This window comes from Thermobia domestica, chromosome 6, assembly GCF_964235325.1.
Source record: "Thermobia domestica chromosome 6, izTheDome1.hap1.1, whole genome shotgun sequence".
Taxonomy (NCBI): domain Eukaryota; kingdom Metazoa; phylum Arthropoda; class Insecta; order Zygentoma; family Lepismatidae; genus Thermobia; species Thermobia domestica.
Genome location: NC_137459.1, coordinates 32,517,000 through 32,535,853, shown reverse-complemented (window position 1 = coordinate 32,535,853; position 18,854 = coordinate 32,517,000). Strand labels below are relative to the sequence as shown.

The 18,854-nt window shown below is 34.5% G+C and overlaps 1 protein-coding gene across 1 annotated transcript in view; it reads left to right on the top strand.

Moving 5' to 3' along the window:
• The window catches only part of mGluR (metabotropic Glutamate Receptor), a 1,220,665-nt gene that overhangs the window by 828,377 nt on the left and 373,434 nt on the right, over positions 1-18,854 (top strand). Inside the window, exon 6 of the mRNA XM_081761481.1 lies at positions 64-566. Coding sequence (XP_081617607.1) covers positions 64-566 — 503 coding nt within the window. The remainder of the gene's footprint in view (positions 1-63; positions 567-18,854) is intronic.

The window sequence follows — 18,854 nt, the reverse complement described above, 5'->3', positions numbered from 1 at the left end:
AGTATGTTGTAAAGTTGCATACGAGAATGTCTTCTAATGAAAATCTAATTTTCGTTCCTACAGGGGAATTCTACAAGCTGCTAAGCGACTCAATTTGTCTCGACCTTTTTACTGGATTGCGAGTGATGGGTGGGGAAAACAGCAAAAGCTGGTAGAAGATCTTGAAGATGTCGCCGAGGGAGCGATTACTGTGGAACTAATGTCGGAAAACATTCCCGCATTTGACAGGTACATGACTTCCTTAACACCGGAAACAAATTTGCGGAATCCGTGGTTTGAGGAATATTGGGAAGATATATTTAACTGTGTGCTAGAAAAGAATGTACCTCTTACAACTAACACTACAGTGCGTGTGTGTGAGCGTGGGCTTCGTTTGTCGGAGAAAGTGGGTTATGTTCAAGAGTCAAAAGTGCAGTTCGTAGTGGACGCCGTGTATGCATTTGCCCATTCGCTTGCGAAGTTGCACAAGGATGTGTGTCCTGATAGTCCTGGCATATGCCCGGCGATGGCGGCATATGATGGTGGAAGTTTCTATAACAACTATATTCTGAATGTCTCCTTTAAAGGTAAGATTAGTCAGTTTTCATGTTTTACGCTTTTACATTTGTTGAATAGCTATTAATGTAAGGTAGTGCAAGTGAGCATTGAAGTAAATATTAGAAAACTTAAGTTTAAAAAAAATAAAAAAAACGCGACACAATGCATATAATAAATTTATTTTATTTTACGTAATTACAGATTGAATTATGTCTATATTTTATGATAGCTAAAAATAAACTTTGTATCCTAGAACAAGAGCGAACCATGGATGATATATTTATACGTATTATTTATATACACAGGATACATCTTATTTCAAATCTTTGCTAATATTCATATTTTCCTTCTTTCGTATGCTACTAGAAATGAAGTTGAAAGTTCTCATGGCCAGATGTTAAGGGTACGCGCCTTTTGCACCCATACCCAGGTTCAAATACAAATGGAGCTACTGTGGTTCTGTTAAAAACGCTATAAGGAAAATCAAATATAGCAACCAGGGCCTACAGTTGAACGGTATTCACCAGGTTATGACATATGCTGATGATGTAAATTTAATACGAGATGATAGGAGAACAATAGAAAGAAATGCAGATATCTTATTAAACGCTTGCAGGGACATGGGTTTAGAAGTAAATGCAGAGAAAACTAAATACATGGAAGTGCGTCGGGACCGGAATACAGCAAATTATGGATGTGTTAAAATATTAAATAATACTTTTGATAAAGTGGATAGTTTCAAATATCTAGGATCAATATTAACAGAGGAAAATCATATTCACGGAGAAATTAAATGTCGACTAAAAGCAGGGAATTCGTGTTACTATTCGGTTCAAAATCTCTTGTCGTCGCGAATTCTGTCGAGGAATTTGAAACTTTAAATATACAAAACGATAATCATGCCTGTTGTTCTGTATGGCTGCTAAACATGGCCACTTACTCTGAAGGAAGAACATAGACTGAAAGTATTTGAGAACAAGATCCTGAGACGAGTATTCGGACCCAAGAGGAACGAGAATGGGGAATGGCGGAAACTTCATAACGAGGAACTACATAATTTATATGGTTTACCCAACATTGTTAGGGTCGTCATGTCTAGGAGGCTTAGATGGGCGGGTCATGTAGCTAGAATGGAAGAAAGTAGAGACGCTTTCAGAGTCTTGACTGGAAGACCAATCGGAAAGCGACCATTAGGAAGACCTAGGCGCAGATGGGAGGACAATATTAAGATGGATCTCACAGAGATTGGAATACAGAGTAGAAACTGGATGCAGTTAGCTAAGGATAGAAGTCAGTGGAGAGCTTTTGTGAACGCGGCATTGAACCTCCGGGTTCCATAGGCCATAGAGTTAGTTAGTTAGTTAGCTAGTGTGGTTTGGATCCTACAATAATATGTGGCTCAATGTCTCGGATAGTCTCGGTGCTGAACGGAACAGTAAATTCCAAATCAACCAACCGTGCTTTCAGTGGCTACCTAGCACAAGTTGGATTGTGTTTTATGCAATGCAGTTTTTATACCATATGCCCACACTGCATGTATACTAATCACAATTATAAACTACGACTAGGTGAGCTAGAGTCACTTCCAAGTGAATTCGGTTAGAAATTAAATACATGGTGATTATTACAATATGCTTTGAGTTTTACCTCTACCGTAAGTTTTTATATAATATAATTAGAGTCAACGAAAATAAAAAAAAAAGTCCAAACACGAGACATATAGTTTACACATACATATATTTCATTGAGCTCAACTAAATAATATGGATCAATGTAAATCTTCGTGTGTAGTTCTTTTAACACGTTAGCAGCCAAGGATGAATATTAATGTTCACCAGTAAAGTGTCAAATGTACTAACTTATATTTTTGTTTATATATATATATATATATATATATATATATATACCATAATGTTGAAACAGAATCAAAAGAAAGGTATTGAATTCTTGTGCATGAAAGTTGGGGGTCCCATCAGACTTAGATTTTTTTTATTTGTAAGGCAGCGGTGCCCACCCCCCCTCATGTCCATGACGCACCCCCCTCAATTGAATATCCGTAGGTGTTCTTCCATGAAAAAAAAAATCTTTTCGATTAATGTTTACACCCTCTCAAACATATTTATATAGATTTTTACCCCCCAATATTTCAATGACGCAGGTTGCGTCATAGCCCGACCCCTTGTGGGCACCCCTGTGTAAGGAGATACATTAGAGTTGATCTGTCATTTTTGGTTGATTGTCATTTGTTCATCGTTACATGTATAAACTAGCTTCATGTGAGAAAGATAAATGAATTTACCTTGTTTTAGTGCTAATTAGTAGTTTCTTTGTGCAATAAATTAACGAAGAAATATGCGCAAAACTTGATTTCTTTAGTAATAATAGCATAATAATCTAGACCTTTCTGAAAATTAAGCAAATGACTGGGACTTCAGAACGTTGGCATCTTGTCAGAATAAATTAGAGAAAAGAATAAATCTATTGTTAAACTTTTAACATATAATTGAAAATACAACACGTAGGTCAAATCGGTCCACTAGAAAAGCAAATATTTGTTACTTGATATTCAGCACCCCCTATCGGGTTAATCAGCAACATCTAACAACAAAACCCAGGGGTGCCCACAATGGGGGTTTATGACGGAAACTGCGTCATTGAAATATTTGTGGGGTTAAAAATCTATATAAATATGTTTGAAGGAGGTGTAAAAATTAATAGAAAAAGAATATTTTATTTTCATGGAAGAACACCTACGGATGACACAATGCAGAATTTTTTTCTTCTGTCCTTTATACCACGATACTGACCATTTTGGTTAATGGTTGAAACGGTTTTAAGGTTTTCGGTTGCATTCCTTAGCTGAAAATCATCTTGTCTACGCCACTTCAATCTGCACTTTTTTCTGAACTTTATTGCATTAGGGGATATTTACGATTTTTTTAAAGTAGCTGATAGTTTAATTTCGATGTCGAAAGCCCTTTTAATTAAGTAACTAATCATCCAACTTTAGCTTGAAGTTCATGTGTGTTTTGTCCAGAGTTTGGAATATGAAAAGTGGTATTTAGATAGCAGATCCTTGACCAGTCATTACTCTTGTCCATGTTTAACCAGAGTCATCAATCCTCTTTGATTAAAGCATTGGTTTGATTTATATTTTATATGCGTTAAAATTCGTTGCATCAGACCAGATTGATATTTGAATTAGTCGGTTATAATAGCTTTTTTATGTAACAGCATTTTAAATGTTTTATAGTGACGACAACTTCCACCTATCAGTAGCCTCAGATAATATATTTGTTATCCTGGGCCGCTATCTTTAAACTGTTTCAGGATTTATTTTTTACTTTTGGCATACTGTAGTTGAGCCTGAATTTTAGCCAGTTTTTTTTGGATTTTGCTTGCTGAGAACTGTTTGTAGTTCGCAAGAAAAATTTTGTATTTGAACTTAAAATTATGGATAGTAGAACAGACGACTTGGCAAGAGAAAGTGTTTGTATATACATAACATTTAAATTTGAATTGTCATAATTATACGATCAGGCTGGGAGGGGGGTTAAATCAGACAGTTGGGGGTGCGTCATGAACATAAGGGGGGTGGACACCACTGAAAAAACCTACAGCAGAAATTTCTCCTATATTGTGCGTGATAAAAAAGTACCGTTCATTAACACTAGAAGCAGCACTTTACAAGTTTTCTAACGAAAACTTAACGCATTAGAAATTGTGAGTCCGATCGAATCTACGAGGAGATTTTCTTAGACCAATCCAGTGGGTCCAATCGTACCCAAATGATTCTCCAATTTGGAACAAGTAATTGTTAACTGCGATCAAAGTGGATTTCAGCTAGAAGTGCGTGGTGGCAGTACGTTGGCTGTGAAAGAAGTCGAAACAGCCCTCTAATCCGTGAGTACTAAACCCACAGTTAAACTAATTAACCAATCTTATCAGCAGATACTATTGTGTTTCCTCCATTATTCACAGTTTAAAAGGAACCAAAAGGCGAGTTCGATCCCAGAGTGCACGAATGTGTTTGTAGCTCGCGTAATATTTATACTTCCATCTCAGAGTCAGAAAAACTCACAAAGGAACATTTCCGTAAGTGGTTACAGGGCGTTTATTTTCTTACAACACAGTAAAACAGTACTGATATTAGATTCCTGCAGTGGACGTTGTGATAATATTATACCCACGGTTCAATCACAAAACAAAGATGTAACGCTCCTAGCAATACGGAAAGGATTAACATGGGAACTTCAACCATTTGGTGTTTGTGCTTTATGATTGTGTAAGAATTTCGTTCGACATTTTTGGAATGTTGTTACCATACAGTGGCTCGATATTAATTTGAATTTACGTGATAATATTATAAAATAACAATCACTGCTTCACAATCAGTTTTCATCTCTAAGGTTTAGATACGTCTTCAAGTGCCGAAGGTATCGCATTGGATTCACAACAGAAAGACCGAAATGCTTTCAGAACCTGCGAAGTATTGCTTTGATACGAATGTAGTTCTGGCACTGGCATTTGTGGACAGATAGCAATAATTCGTTCTGGGTGGACCAAAAAGTAATTTTGTTTACAATACTTCTTTGTTGATTATCGTTACCGTGAAGATTATGTTGGCAAACAGAGCGCAAATTCAAGATAAGCCTAGTAACATAAATAATATGTTTGTATTAATGATGTTCATATCTTTAGTTTCACTAATTATGATTCAATGTGGCACACTTTGATATCTCGAAGTCGTCTGTTAACTAATATAGGTGAGTTTCTGTCTTCAGTTTTGCAAAATAAATGAATGTTAGTGTATATGAATTTTTAAATCTGTATATACTCGAAATGTTCATGATTTGTTGCTATTGAGGTGACTGCAAAAACGTTTCGCAAGTTTTTTCCCCTTAAACCCTTTTTCTCCCAGAAGAAAAAAAACGTGCTTTCGCTTATGTTTTGCCTACTATTTGCGTATATAGTTTCACTTAAATTGCTAATGCATTTATGTGGATTTCAGCAGTGTTTAGAAACAATTTCAGAGGAGGATTTTGCCCCCTTAAACAGGTTTTCTGCAGGAAGAAAATACCCCTATTCGGTCATTATAAGTCTACTTTGTACCTACAAAATTTCATGAAAATCGGAGTGCAACACTTTGCGAAGATTCCTTGTTAGTATTTTTTTTCACTAAATTGTTCATTATAAATTTGACCCTATTTTTTTATTAGTATTAGCTGCAAACCAAGCATCATATTTTACGCTTATCAAGGTTACTAACTTAAACATTACATGCTTCTGTTTCTTTGTGAGTAAGCAGAATCCACATTTAGCCCAATTAAGAAAACAGCACTTGCAAAATAGTTACTTCTCAGTTGTCTTGTTGTACAGCGTTGTATTAATTTCCTAGAAAGCAGGCTCGTTATTATATAAAGACCAATAGAAGTTGATGCTTAAAGACTTCGTCGCTGACAACAACTAAAAAGTTTCAAGGAAAAATAGTGCTTACTTTATGTAAGATATCTTCGTTACATGTTAGTTAATAAGCTACAATTTTCCTCTACAGCAGTGATGATATAATATCCTAAAAGTTACTTGAGAAAGTAGACGCAAGAAAAAAAAATATATATTTCACCATGTTTTATGTTTATCATCTATGTGAGGCTGCTTTCTTAAATGAAGACTGCACATCCCTATAAACATTCTTTTTTCTTAGCCTAAGTTTGGAGACCACTGGTTTTTCCATGAACTATAGTGTATTAAATTCACACTGAAAACCTTGCTACATCTGTTTCGATTTGGGAAGAACTCAACATTTCTTTTTGCTAATGAATAAAAACGTAATTCTGCAGTATAAATCGTGCGTACATTCATCTTGAGAACTTCGTTAACATAATTGAGCTTTCATATTATTTCCTTCGTTTGAATTATTGTGTTGAACATGTTCGCCTGTGACTGAAAACTATTATCATGTAATATTGCTATCATTGAAATATATGACAATTGCGACCAGTGGCAATTGCGATTACCCCCCCAAAAAATGATTCAATTGCAATGGAAACAAATGAAATGAAATATTTAAGGTTTACGCCTTATAGTTAGGATAAAGGAGATGGTGATGATAAGAAATGAATGAAATGGTGGAATGAAGAACGTAGGAGAAAATGGAATAACCCAGAGCAAAATCACGCATAAAGTGTTTGTTCACCACAAATTTCACTTGACGAGAGCTGGGATCGAACCAAGAATCTCATGCACCAGAAGTGAACATTCTACCGCTGATACAATTGCAATCGGTTTATATCGAAAGTAATTTTAAGTATACGAGTTGCGACCATTGTGACCACGTTGTTAACCTTCTTATAAATTTTATCAGATTCAAGGTTAATATTTTATATCAAGGCTAGAAACTAATAGAGGACTGCTAAGCGAGAAAATTCCTCTTATACAGGTAAATGACAAAATAATTCGAAAATAAGAGTATCGCTATAACATAATATTTGTTGTATGGCTTTCTTACATAACAGAATACTTGAATCAAAATGGCGAAACAGTATATACAAATTGATGAGAGGATTGACATAATCGTTCAGAAATGCATAGTTACTTGTACTTCTGGCAAATATCTGAGAGCTCTGTCTCATGACTGGGTTAATCAAATCTGCCGTAAAGCTGACGATACATGGTGATGTTGATACCTCATTGTACACAAATTGTATATACTAACAATATTAGATAGGCAACTGTTACAATATTAGGTAGCATGAAATGTTATACACCTTTCTTCCAAAAAGAATGAGCTCATCAATTGACTTTCTTTTAGCTTAAAACAATCTAAGTTCAACTTGATATATCTTCGAAAACAGTAAAAACAATATGCAGGCTCAAGCTTTATGCCAACCTCCGCAATCGGGATGAATAATGAAGATTTCTTTTTTAGTGTAATAAGACATGTTGAAATCTTATTGAGTGTAGGAAAAAGTAGAATTCATATTAATGCGTAATGATATAATATTTCGAAACTATGTATACATGCGAGCACGTACTGGTTTTGTCACTTACGTTTCCGCACGTAAAATAACATCTCCACTGAAAGGAAAGACACTGAACATAGTTATAATATCCATAGTAGGTTAACAATGCAAAAAAAAAAAAAAAAAAAAAAAAAAACATTTGCAACGGATGTCTATATCAATGTTTTGGAAATATATGTATATTTCTCCAGAAGGAGCTCAGCAAAAGTGTTCATGCCAGCTCAGTGGTAAAACACCAGATTTCAGATCAAGAGCTTGGTTTCTTTTTATGAAATAATTATGATATATGATATATGAAATAATTACCTTTTATGATATATTAAATATGAAATACTTACCTTAATCAGTGGTACATATATTCATATATTCATACAACAATTTCAGGACATAAGCAATTGTGCTTAAAATATAACATCAGAGATAGTGGGTGTTGACAGAACGTCGGTGCACTAGGTGAATGTTAAATGTAAATTAATAAAATCGTGTAATAGCAGTATATAAGCCTGTGCAGTGTATTTGTCTGTAACTATTTGTAATATGGAAGTTACTTCTCAATATTCTCATTACAGCATGTGATTTATGTTCTTGAGATATCCTCAGACAGGAAACTTACTATCCCCAAAACTATATCCATAGGAAGTCCACGATGTCCACAAAGTCATTTCAACAGACTAAATTATCCCTTCTGTATGATTTAGTGAGGGAGGAGAAGATAACTTCTTCCTATAGATTATCAGTTCAATATTCTGAGTGCTTTTGAATGTGGAAGTGGTGAGGCTTTGCTATTCCTCTCTCTTTCTCCATGTATAGGGGAAGTCAGTTGAATATGAGCATAGTTAATGAAAATACCAATATATCTCAAAAATGATGTATTCCAGAAAGAAAAATGTCCCACCGAAAGAAGGTCTGATCTTTCGTCTACAAACGCTGAAAAATACAAGGTTATACATACTTTTGTTCGTGAGTAATAAAAAGGTTAGTAAGGTAGTTGCGCAGTGCTCATATTTTTAGTAGTACAAGGGTAATATGAGCACTTCGCAGGACAAATATGAGCAGCATTTCCTTTTTAATATTTCCACATAAAATGCAAAGCAGATAAAAAACAAAATGTACAAAAGAAGAAATAAAACGTAAATGATTACAATAACGAGCAAAAGATAGTTGCACATACAAGTAAAACACAGTTCATTTCAAGAGTCCTGTCTATTGGTTTGACGTAAATGTCTAGGCATTAAATCTGCTACAATAATCATAAACAAAGAACTCAGGGCACTGAACGTTCACACAAAAAACATGATACCAGTCTTGGCGCATATCACACTTGATCCATTCTTACCTTTTGGAGTCTCTAGTAAACTTCCTTTCACAAATATGGCAAAGACTTTCATTATTCTCCCATTATGTGAATGTGACTGTCGTCTTTCTTGGCGCAGCATTTCTGACGTTTTCTTCAATGAAATTATTATAATCCACTTGAGCTTTAGACTTATGTATGGATGTGTGCGAGCTTTAGATTTATTTGTGGGCATCTGCGAGCTTTAGATTTATTTATAGACATCTGCTTGTTCACCTTCTCCGCACGTATAGACTGTGACAACACCCATCCCACACAGGGCTTGGGTGATAGACTGGAAATCGACGAAATGTATCCAAGCTGATTATGGACTTGAAGATTGTAGAATTTATATCATCCATGTTATAAATTATGTTATTACGGAAAGTCTACTTTAGTTAACATCTGCAAAAGCTTCTCACGTCCATTTCTCTCATTACTTTCAAAAAACTATGTATGCTCATATTAAACTGAATTCAAAAGCTCATATTTCACCGACTGTTAATGATATTTTAATGTGTTGTGGTTGACAACCCTGTTTATAGAAAAGAAGTGAACAAAAGTCTGGCGTTAAATTCCTGGACAGAAGTGACTATAAATTCAGTCATAAATTATATATAACGCATAGAAACCAAGTTTTAGCTTATTATTCATTACCCTGATTTAATTATAGCTCTAAAAAGCTACACTTTTTTATTCTCCGTACCTGTAAACTTGTCTATTATTTCACATCAACTGCAGCAAACGAACTTGGGCTACACTCTGCAAATTCATGAAACTCCAAACAATGCTATGAACTTCGTTATTTTACTCTTACGCAAGGTATATGTGTGCTGTATGAGTTTAAGCTTCGTGCTGCTCATATTTTTCGGACTGCTCATATTAAACTGACTTCCCCTATATATGGAGAGAGAATTATATATATATATATATATATATATATATATATATATATATATATATATATATATATATATATAAAACTTTATGCATGTGTGTTCCAGCATACTTCTGGAACGAATGAAGCAATTTTAACCAAAATTCTTGAACATATAACTTAATCTGCAAGAGAGTACTGACAGTTTAAGACTTCCCTAGCGCACCTATGGGTAGCGAATAGGAAGGGAATACATATACAATGATTGAACATGGCCGATTGTTTAATTTATACTTTTGGGAGTCGCTGAGAAGAACAGTAACATTTCCGATGCGGCCTAAATCCAAATTTAGCCCCCATTACTTTCCTGACGGAGGTTGAGCCATTCAAGAATAATTCTAAAAATCGATGTAAGGTCGAATCCGTGGTTTTCAGGATATTTAAGATGATTGCCGACACTCGCTATACCATTTGATTCTACGTTTAAGTCTCATTAGCATTTCTAAAGTGGTGAGAAGGGTTGGCATGCAATATTAATAAAAAGCAATCGATAGTAGTGTCGAATCCATAATTCTCGATGTTGCTGAGTTTAGTAATTAGAATTCCAGTAGCTTTAAAGTCCTAGTTCAGCCCCATTAGCATGGAGTGAGAAGAAATGAAAAATAAAATCCTAAAGGACTGAGATAATGTGGAATCCATAGTTTGATTTTTACAAAGTATTAGATTGCAATCGGGATGACATTTAACCACAAGTTTAGGCATGAACGAATATACCTGCTGAACTGGAAATTTACAGGGTAGTGCTGAAGTATTTACTCGTACATGTATTTAAATGTATGTGTATGAATGCTCAAAATGACAAGTTGGATTAAGTATTTGTTTTGTATTATATGCAATAAAGTGTTAAACTCGTTATTTTTCATATATTTTGATTCGATTCGGTTATGCGCTTTCATATACTTTATGTGTAAAGTACGCACTATTGGTAATCTCTTCATGTAAGGCAACAATATTCGATCCAAATGCTACATATGCTAGTGTGTATTCCATGAGTTTTATGTCAGCAATCACTCGGATAATTCTACTGAGTGAGATGACCGTGATAACAAGAAACATTTCAATGTAAGAGTTATCCTGGAGATATAAGTGATACCGCACAGTGCTTTTACTTGTTTTATTTTTTTATTATTTTTTTATATAAGTATTCCGTGTTGAAGGAAATGCTGGCTGAAAATGAAACATTGCATCAAGTAGTTTAAGTAGCCTCTAAGTTGCAAACAATTCAGCATCACACATATTCAATTTTTAGGTTGATGAATTCTTTGACATATCATGAAAAATATGATCGTGTATAAAGGCCACAATAATGTTTATCCGCATGCAGTGCATATATTTATTACTGAATATCAATAGAAACGAAAAAAAATGACTACTAATCGCTTGGCTTGGCAGTGTTACTATAGTAGTATTTGGGTATTTCCTTGTCTTGTTTGCCATGACATATATAAACTTTTTTTTGTTTGTTTGTTTGTTTGTTTTTGCTCTCTGTTAATTCTTTTGTAGTGATACCGATCAACAGGCGGATGAAGCAGGTTGTTCTCTATCGTTTCTCATGCTTGTACTAGTAAAGTTTTGAAGTCTAATGCAATGCAATTCATTCTTTCATATTGTGTGCATAAGTGCTGACGCAATATAATTGTCTGCATAAGTACAGAAGGTTGCCCACAATAAAAGCAACCAATACTGAACCACACATTTGTCTAATAAATTCACTCATTCTTAACCACTAATTGTTCGATGTGACAGCCACACACTTCCATTTACCCTTTGTTAGTTACTCGTATGTTTAATTTAATGCTCTGAAGTTTGTGAACTTCTCCTGCACGTCTCTACTCTGTGAGAAGTTGTGCTAGTGCTTTGTAGCAAATTTCCAATACGAGATTCTTTCCAATGATGTTGGAAACTGTTCTTTCTTTTCAGATACTGTGTCGTATGACCACAGTTCTCTCCATCGGGAAATTGTATTCCGTCACTGTTCTTCTAATTGCGAACACTGTACAGGAGGTTCGAACTGGCCGGGGCCGTGTTCTCTTGACAATTCCCGTCTGACCACATACCGCATTGAATGATAAGCTCCACAGCAGTTTTGCTGACAACTATTTTTTTAACCGTTTATATTTGCTGAGTGGTTCTATAAAAGGTGGCGGAAAGTACGAAAACAAACTCTTGTTAGAAAACATTCAGTTTTCACCTTCATCGTTCAATGGAACCTGCTTAACAGATACTGTTATCAAGTACGGGTCCCAGTGTAGCCACAGCAGTTAGATGAGTCTTCGGCTGACCAGTAAAATTGGGCTATTGTTTTTATCGTGGGTAATCTTCTCTACAATAATTGTAACAGTCAGCCTCAAGGCAGTATATCATACTTGCATTAATGTTTGTTTTATTTGCGCATTTTTTCCTCTAAAAACATACTCACTATGTGGGTAACTAAATGAAACCTGCTACTTTTGACCATGTTCCCAGTATTTCCTGCCTTGTCTTCCATTCTTAAGGGTCTTCACTACAGCGGAATTAAACTACCGCTAATTTTAGAGTTTTTTTTTCTGTAATGTCTTCAAAACAAATAAAAATATTGGAAAAGCAGAAACGTAGTAAACCAGACAATATGATTTTCATGTGATACCGTTATCACAGCTGATCTATCTGCTTTTGGTATGCCGCTATTTACATAAACCGCAAAAAGTTGCTAAATCTATCTGCTGTTGCAAATCGAAAGCAGATAGATCAGTTGTGATAACGGTATCACATGCAAAATCGTATTGTCTAGTTCACTACATTTCTGTTTTTCCAATATTTTTATGTGTTTTGAAGATATTACAGAAATACTCTAAAATTTGCTGTAGTTCAATTTCGCTGTAGTGAAGACCCTTAATCAATTCTTGCTTCTGAGTCTTACAATACTTCTTTTTTATCTATCATTGGGTCGTGGGTTCCAAATTAGTTTAGTAGTTTTATGCTTAAGCTCTAACCAAAGTAAACTAAATTTGATAATCTACTTACAGTAAGTAAGATATCGATGGCTTTTATTCTCATTTTGATCGAAATTGATTGAATCGTTGACGATAAGTATAAAAATTCGGGTTGTTTTTGGCTTCGATGTTGATAAATATCAGTTAAATTTGCAGTGTACGTAAGCAGGAGTGAAATGGGATTCCAGAACTAAAAAAAAAAAGTCAATAAATATAAACCGATAGGGTGTGACAACAACCAAATTTTGGGTTAACCGACTAAAAGGATATCGGTTAGTTCAGAATAAACAACAGCCAAAGAAAATCAAGATCACCATCCAGGTTTCCCATTTTTACCAATAACACTGATATTATTCTTTCTTTGAGTAAACATTTCACCTTACTAAGGGGACGCCATCTTCTCGCTTCTCTTTTATTTTTATCCCTGCACGTAATAAGCAATAACTTATTAGAAGCCAACTTTGATCAAATACGACCGTTTTGTGGCAGTTTTTTTTTTTTTTTTTTAATAAGACTTGCACTTTGTCCCGGATTTTGGCCTTCACCAAATGCAGCATTACTTGACGGGTATTTGTATGTAAGCTTTAATATTGTTGTTCCAATTTTCAGCCTAGTTTTGAGGCTTTCATGGGATTGAGTTTTAAGACTGGAAGCAATACGACTTTTGGATTTGGCATAACCAAATTTGACACATATATACAGGGTGGACCAAAAGTAGGTATACAGACCTGCATCAAGCAAGTATGACATTGTAACCTATTAAGATAATGAATCTATTGCTTCGGTCTGTTCCGAGTTGAAGGCATCAGTGAAAAGAAATGAGGAAACTAACTCAATACATGTATAGATCACAATAAGTAAATATTATAAAATTCCATGAGCCGATCAGTACGGGACTGTATACCTACTTTTGAGCCACCCTGTGGATTTTAAATTCCAATCATGCCAATTGAGGGGCACATTATCCATCAGTGATAGAGTGCTTATATCTGGTTCATTCCTCGGCCAAATAAGTTTCTGGTGGACATCATTTCCGTGGGTTTTCCCTGGGTAATCCCGTATCCTCCCACATTGTCATTCCGCCAATTCTCTCATAATCAATCACTTGCCTTAATCGTCGTATAGCCTAACCTAAAGGATATAATTGGGGGCCATTAATTTGATTAAATCTATCAATGAGTTACTTTTTGTCGGATTCTTTCTTTGATCTGAGGAGGTCCCTTGGATTTTCAAATGCACTATACAAACAAGTGTATTGTAGACTTGACAAAAAGAGAATACATTGTTTCTTATTTCAACTCCTTATCATCATCATCATCATCATCATATGTATTTTGTCATTATTGGCAGGTAACTTGCTCCAAGTGAGATGCTTCCATGCTCCACGGTCTTCGTCTAACTTTTTCGTCTTCACGTAGGGTTTTCTGTTTTGGTATTGTCCAATTTCCTTCGCCCACTCCCTCTCTCTCCTGCCACCATGTCATGTAGGGCGTCCTTCATGGTACAGCCAATAACACAACCACATTCATTTCCTCTTTTCAATAACATCTAAAATTATTCTTTCCTTTCCCAACATTTCTAACAAACTCTCATTCGTTTCCCGCTTGACCCACACATTTCTCTCTATTCCTCTCCACACTCATATTTATAAAGCTTCCAGTTGTTTTTTGTTCATTTTTGCGTAATGTCCATGTTTCTGTCCCATGCAGTACAGTACTGCAGCCAAATTAATTAGGCAAGTTTTGCCTAGCAATACGCACTTCTACTGATTGTATTTAGCATAACTGTAGTGTGAACTCCCTTTAATCATTTTTGGACTATACTCTCTGCTTATATTTGGTCTAGAAGACAAGTCTGGTATATGTATAACAACATATATCCAGTGAATAAGGTTGAATTAATTATTTTGTTGAAGAAAAGGCGAATTTGTATTATAATAGAATATATATATATATATATATATATATATATATATATATATATATATATATATATATATATATATATATATATATATATATATATATAACAAATTCAATGATTAATCATTTTGTGTTAATTTTAAGGTATATTCCATATTTAAATGATATAATTCTTTATTAGTAATAATAATAATTTTCTTTCTACAATAAAAAAAACAACAATACTATCTTAAATATGGAATTTTCATTACGAAAGCTTTAAAACTGCCATTTTCATCCGGTTACAATGTGTCTTTTAGCTTACGAGAATAGTTTTCATCTGTTCTAAATGAAGAATAAAATTCTCTTCCAACACACCATTTTTGTTTTAAAAAGAAATATCTACTTCTGTTTTTTCGTTACTTTCTACTTTCACAGTGAGATACTCTACAGCAGAAATAATTTCCTGAACTTGATTCTTTGGTATATACAAAAAATCAATGCTAGCATGCACTACCTAACAGTTTATCGTCACAGAGGAAAATGAACGTAATTTTAGTGATCGATTCGTCAAAAGAGCGAGGATGAAAAAGAGAAATGAGCTAAAGGAAGAAAAAAAAATCCGATGTTCCTTGTTAGAACCACCTGAATAAGTTAACAACTTGAATAGACTGCTCTCTGAAGAAGGAATGCTCTTAGAAGAATCAACAAGATTGCAAGAAAAAGCAATACAAGGATAAAACTCAATATGTTTCGCTTCTGAATTTACGTATTTCCTTTTGCGTGTCTGTATAGTCTGTGCCTTATTCTTAATTATTTTAACGTTAATTGATGTTTTTTTTTTTTAACTTCTCAACAACACGTCTGATTTCAATATTTTCAACTTTTTAGTACAAAAAATATATTCAGCATTGTTTCTATTGACCGATCGTAAAAATACTGTCCTGATCGGATAACGAAAGAAATGTCGGTTAAAACGAAAATCACCATTTCATAGTTCCTAAATAGAATACCGTATTTATTTTATCTACATATTAAAATGCTACAATAGCAATTAAAAGCGCCTGAGCTCCAACCTATAACTTTGGCTTTCAAATATTTGATTTACGGTTATGTGTGATTTCACGTTTAACAGAGACAAACATTTTGAGTATTTGTACTTTAAATATTCTAAATTAGTTAAGTATATCTTTTTCATAAAGTTTATGATATAAAATTATTGTTCAAAGCCTTTGTATTTTAATAAGCCTTCTCTAAAATCAATGCATGTGAAGTGTGCTTCCATCTTCCGAGTTCGTTTAAACTATATTTACATGTTTGTGGTCAATCATTTCGACAGTGAGATCTCGGAAACTACAGGCTCTAGAAAGATGACGTTTTCACTGATGGATTGAAAATTTTGCGTAGATTGTCCAGTTCTAATTGAATATTTAAAAAACATGGACACTATTTCTTCATTACATTTTACGGGTACATTGAAAGTGTTAAATAAAAAAAAACAAACGTAAAGCATCCTACGCATTATACATTCCAACACCACATTGTTGTATATAGGGGTTGCATATGTCTCAGGCGTTTGTTTCATTGCCAAACAATAATGGAAAAGGAAGGATAACCATTTCTTCAGTCTAAGATGAACCTTTATTTTTTGGAGTGTTTTGCCCAATGAACACCATATATAACTGACATCATAATTAATTGTGTATGTAATGTATTTGCTTATTACATACTGCATCCAAGAAGAAAGAAAACACTGGTCATACATGAATTAGAAATTCCAACCGGAAGTAGGCTCAAATCTTGCAAACGGTGCGAGATATTGAGAAAAAATAATCGAAAAAAAAACTTTCCCCTTTATGATACCTCTTGACTTTTTTTTTAATCAATACGTCTTTCACTTGTGTCTGTAAAGGGACATGTACAGATGTTGTGAGGAATGAGAAGAAGATTTATGCTCATATGCGAATGATGCGTTGTGTAGAGAGCGCAGGTTCAGCTAGTCTATGTATTAAAATGCTAGAAGCGATTATACATTTGTCTCCAATCCTTTCGGCAATGAGATCCCGGAAGCCACGAGTGATAGAAACGTGACGTTTTCGATGGTCGATTCCAAATTTTGTGTAGATTTGCCAGTTTTCATTAACATTTTCACAAAACTTGTCTTTATTCTTTTTCCACATTTCAGGCATTCTTTTGGCCCTATTAGTTTAATATTGCAACTATGTTTATACCCTTGTGTAAAGCAACCAGTAGAGAAGTTACGTATACCGGGTTGATGGACATTTCAGGCGCTTTGCTTTAATCTGAATGACAAAACCTATTGCAAGCTTGCAACTTCGAAGGCTTGTAGACCCATAATGAAGCGTACTCGGATACGGAATTATAAGAAAGAAATATTTGAATGTTGTATCATCTATTAAACTGACACACAATCATAGTCATACGTCTTGCAAATAAAATCAGAAAAATAAACACACTGCTGAACAAGACTGCTCTTATTTAACATCAAAACACATTTACACGTGACGTTTCGATCTTCTAGCCAAGATCCTCATCAGACGTACACTCTCGTCTGATGAGGATCTTGGCTAGAAGATCGAAACGTCACGGGTAAATGTGTTTTGATGTTATAATAAATAAGAGCAGTCTTGTTCAGCAGTGTGTTTATTTTTTCTGTATCATCTATTACTTACGCAAGATTGGCACAAACTCCTCCCAACATTCGTCATATTAAAATACTGCATTTATATGCTTGTCCGTAGCAATTCACTCCCTTTGAGAGTCTTCCCGTCCTCTACTTGTATTCGTAAAGGGACTTGCACAGATATAGTGAGCAGTGGGAAGGAGATTCACGCTGATATTAAAACTGTGGGCTGTGCAAAAACGGCAGGTTCAGCTAGTCTATATATTAAAATACTAGGTTTATATATTTGTCTCCAAAGAAAAGGTTATGTTTGTCTCCAATCCTTTCGACAATGAGATCTCGAAAACCACAAGAGGAATATACGAGCCTTTTTCACTGGTCGATTGCAAATTTTGTGTAGATTGTCCAGTTCTAATTGAATATTAAAGCAAGAACATGTTCGTTATTTCTTTATTGCATTTTTTTAGGGGTACACCGGAAATGTTGATTTTTAAAAGAAAGTAAAACATCACATACTATGAGTTAAATATTAAAAAAAAATGACCGTTTTCTCTTTATTGCATTTTTAGGGGTACACTGGAAGTGTTGATTTTTTTTTTAAGTAAAGCACCATATTCATCAAGTTATGCATTCCAGCACCACATATTTGCATGATCTGGTTACATATTTCTCAGGCGTTTGCTTCATGTCCAAATGATAATGAAAAACGGAGGATAACCATTTCTCCAGTCTAAGATGAATCTTTATTGTTTGGAGTGCTTTGCCCAATGAACGCCATATATCACCGGCATAATTAATTGTGTATGTAATGTATTTGCTTATTACGTACTATATGCAAGAAGAAAGAAAACACTCATCATACATGAATTAGAAACTTCAACCGGAAGTAGGCTCAATCTTGCAAATGGTGCGAAATATTGAAAAAAATAAATGAAAAATATCCATTTTATAGTAATCTTGCGATTTTTATGAAGACGTCTTTCACTGTAAAGTGCCGTGCACAGATGTTGTGGGGAATGACAAAAAGGTTCAAGCTTGTATGCGAATGGTGCACTGTGTAAAGTGCGTAGGTTCAGCTAGTCTATATATTAAAATGGTAGGTTTATATGTTTGTCTCCAATCTTTCCGACAATGAGATCTTGAGAACCACACGTGCTAGAAACGTGCCGTTTTCACTGGTCGATTCCAAATTTTGTATAGACTGTCCAATTCTAATTGAGTATTAAAACAAAAAACATGTTCATTATTTCTTTGTTACATTTTTCATGGATACACTAGAAGTGTTGATTTTTAAAAGAAAGTAATACATCACATCCTATGAGTTATACGCTCCAACACCACATAGTTACATACAGGAGTTGCATATCTCTGAGGTGTTTGTTTCATACCCAAATGATAACGAAAAACGAAGGATAGCAATTTCCCCAGTCTAAGATGAATCTTCATTGTTTGGACTGCTTTCCCAATGAACATCATATATCTGACATTATAATTAATTGTGTGTGTAA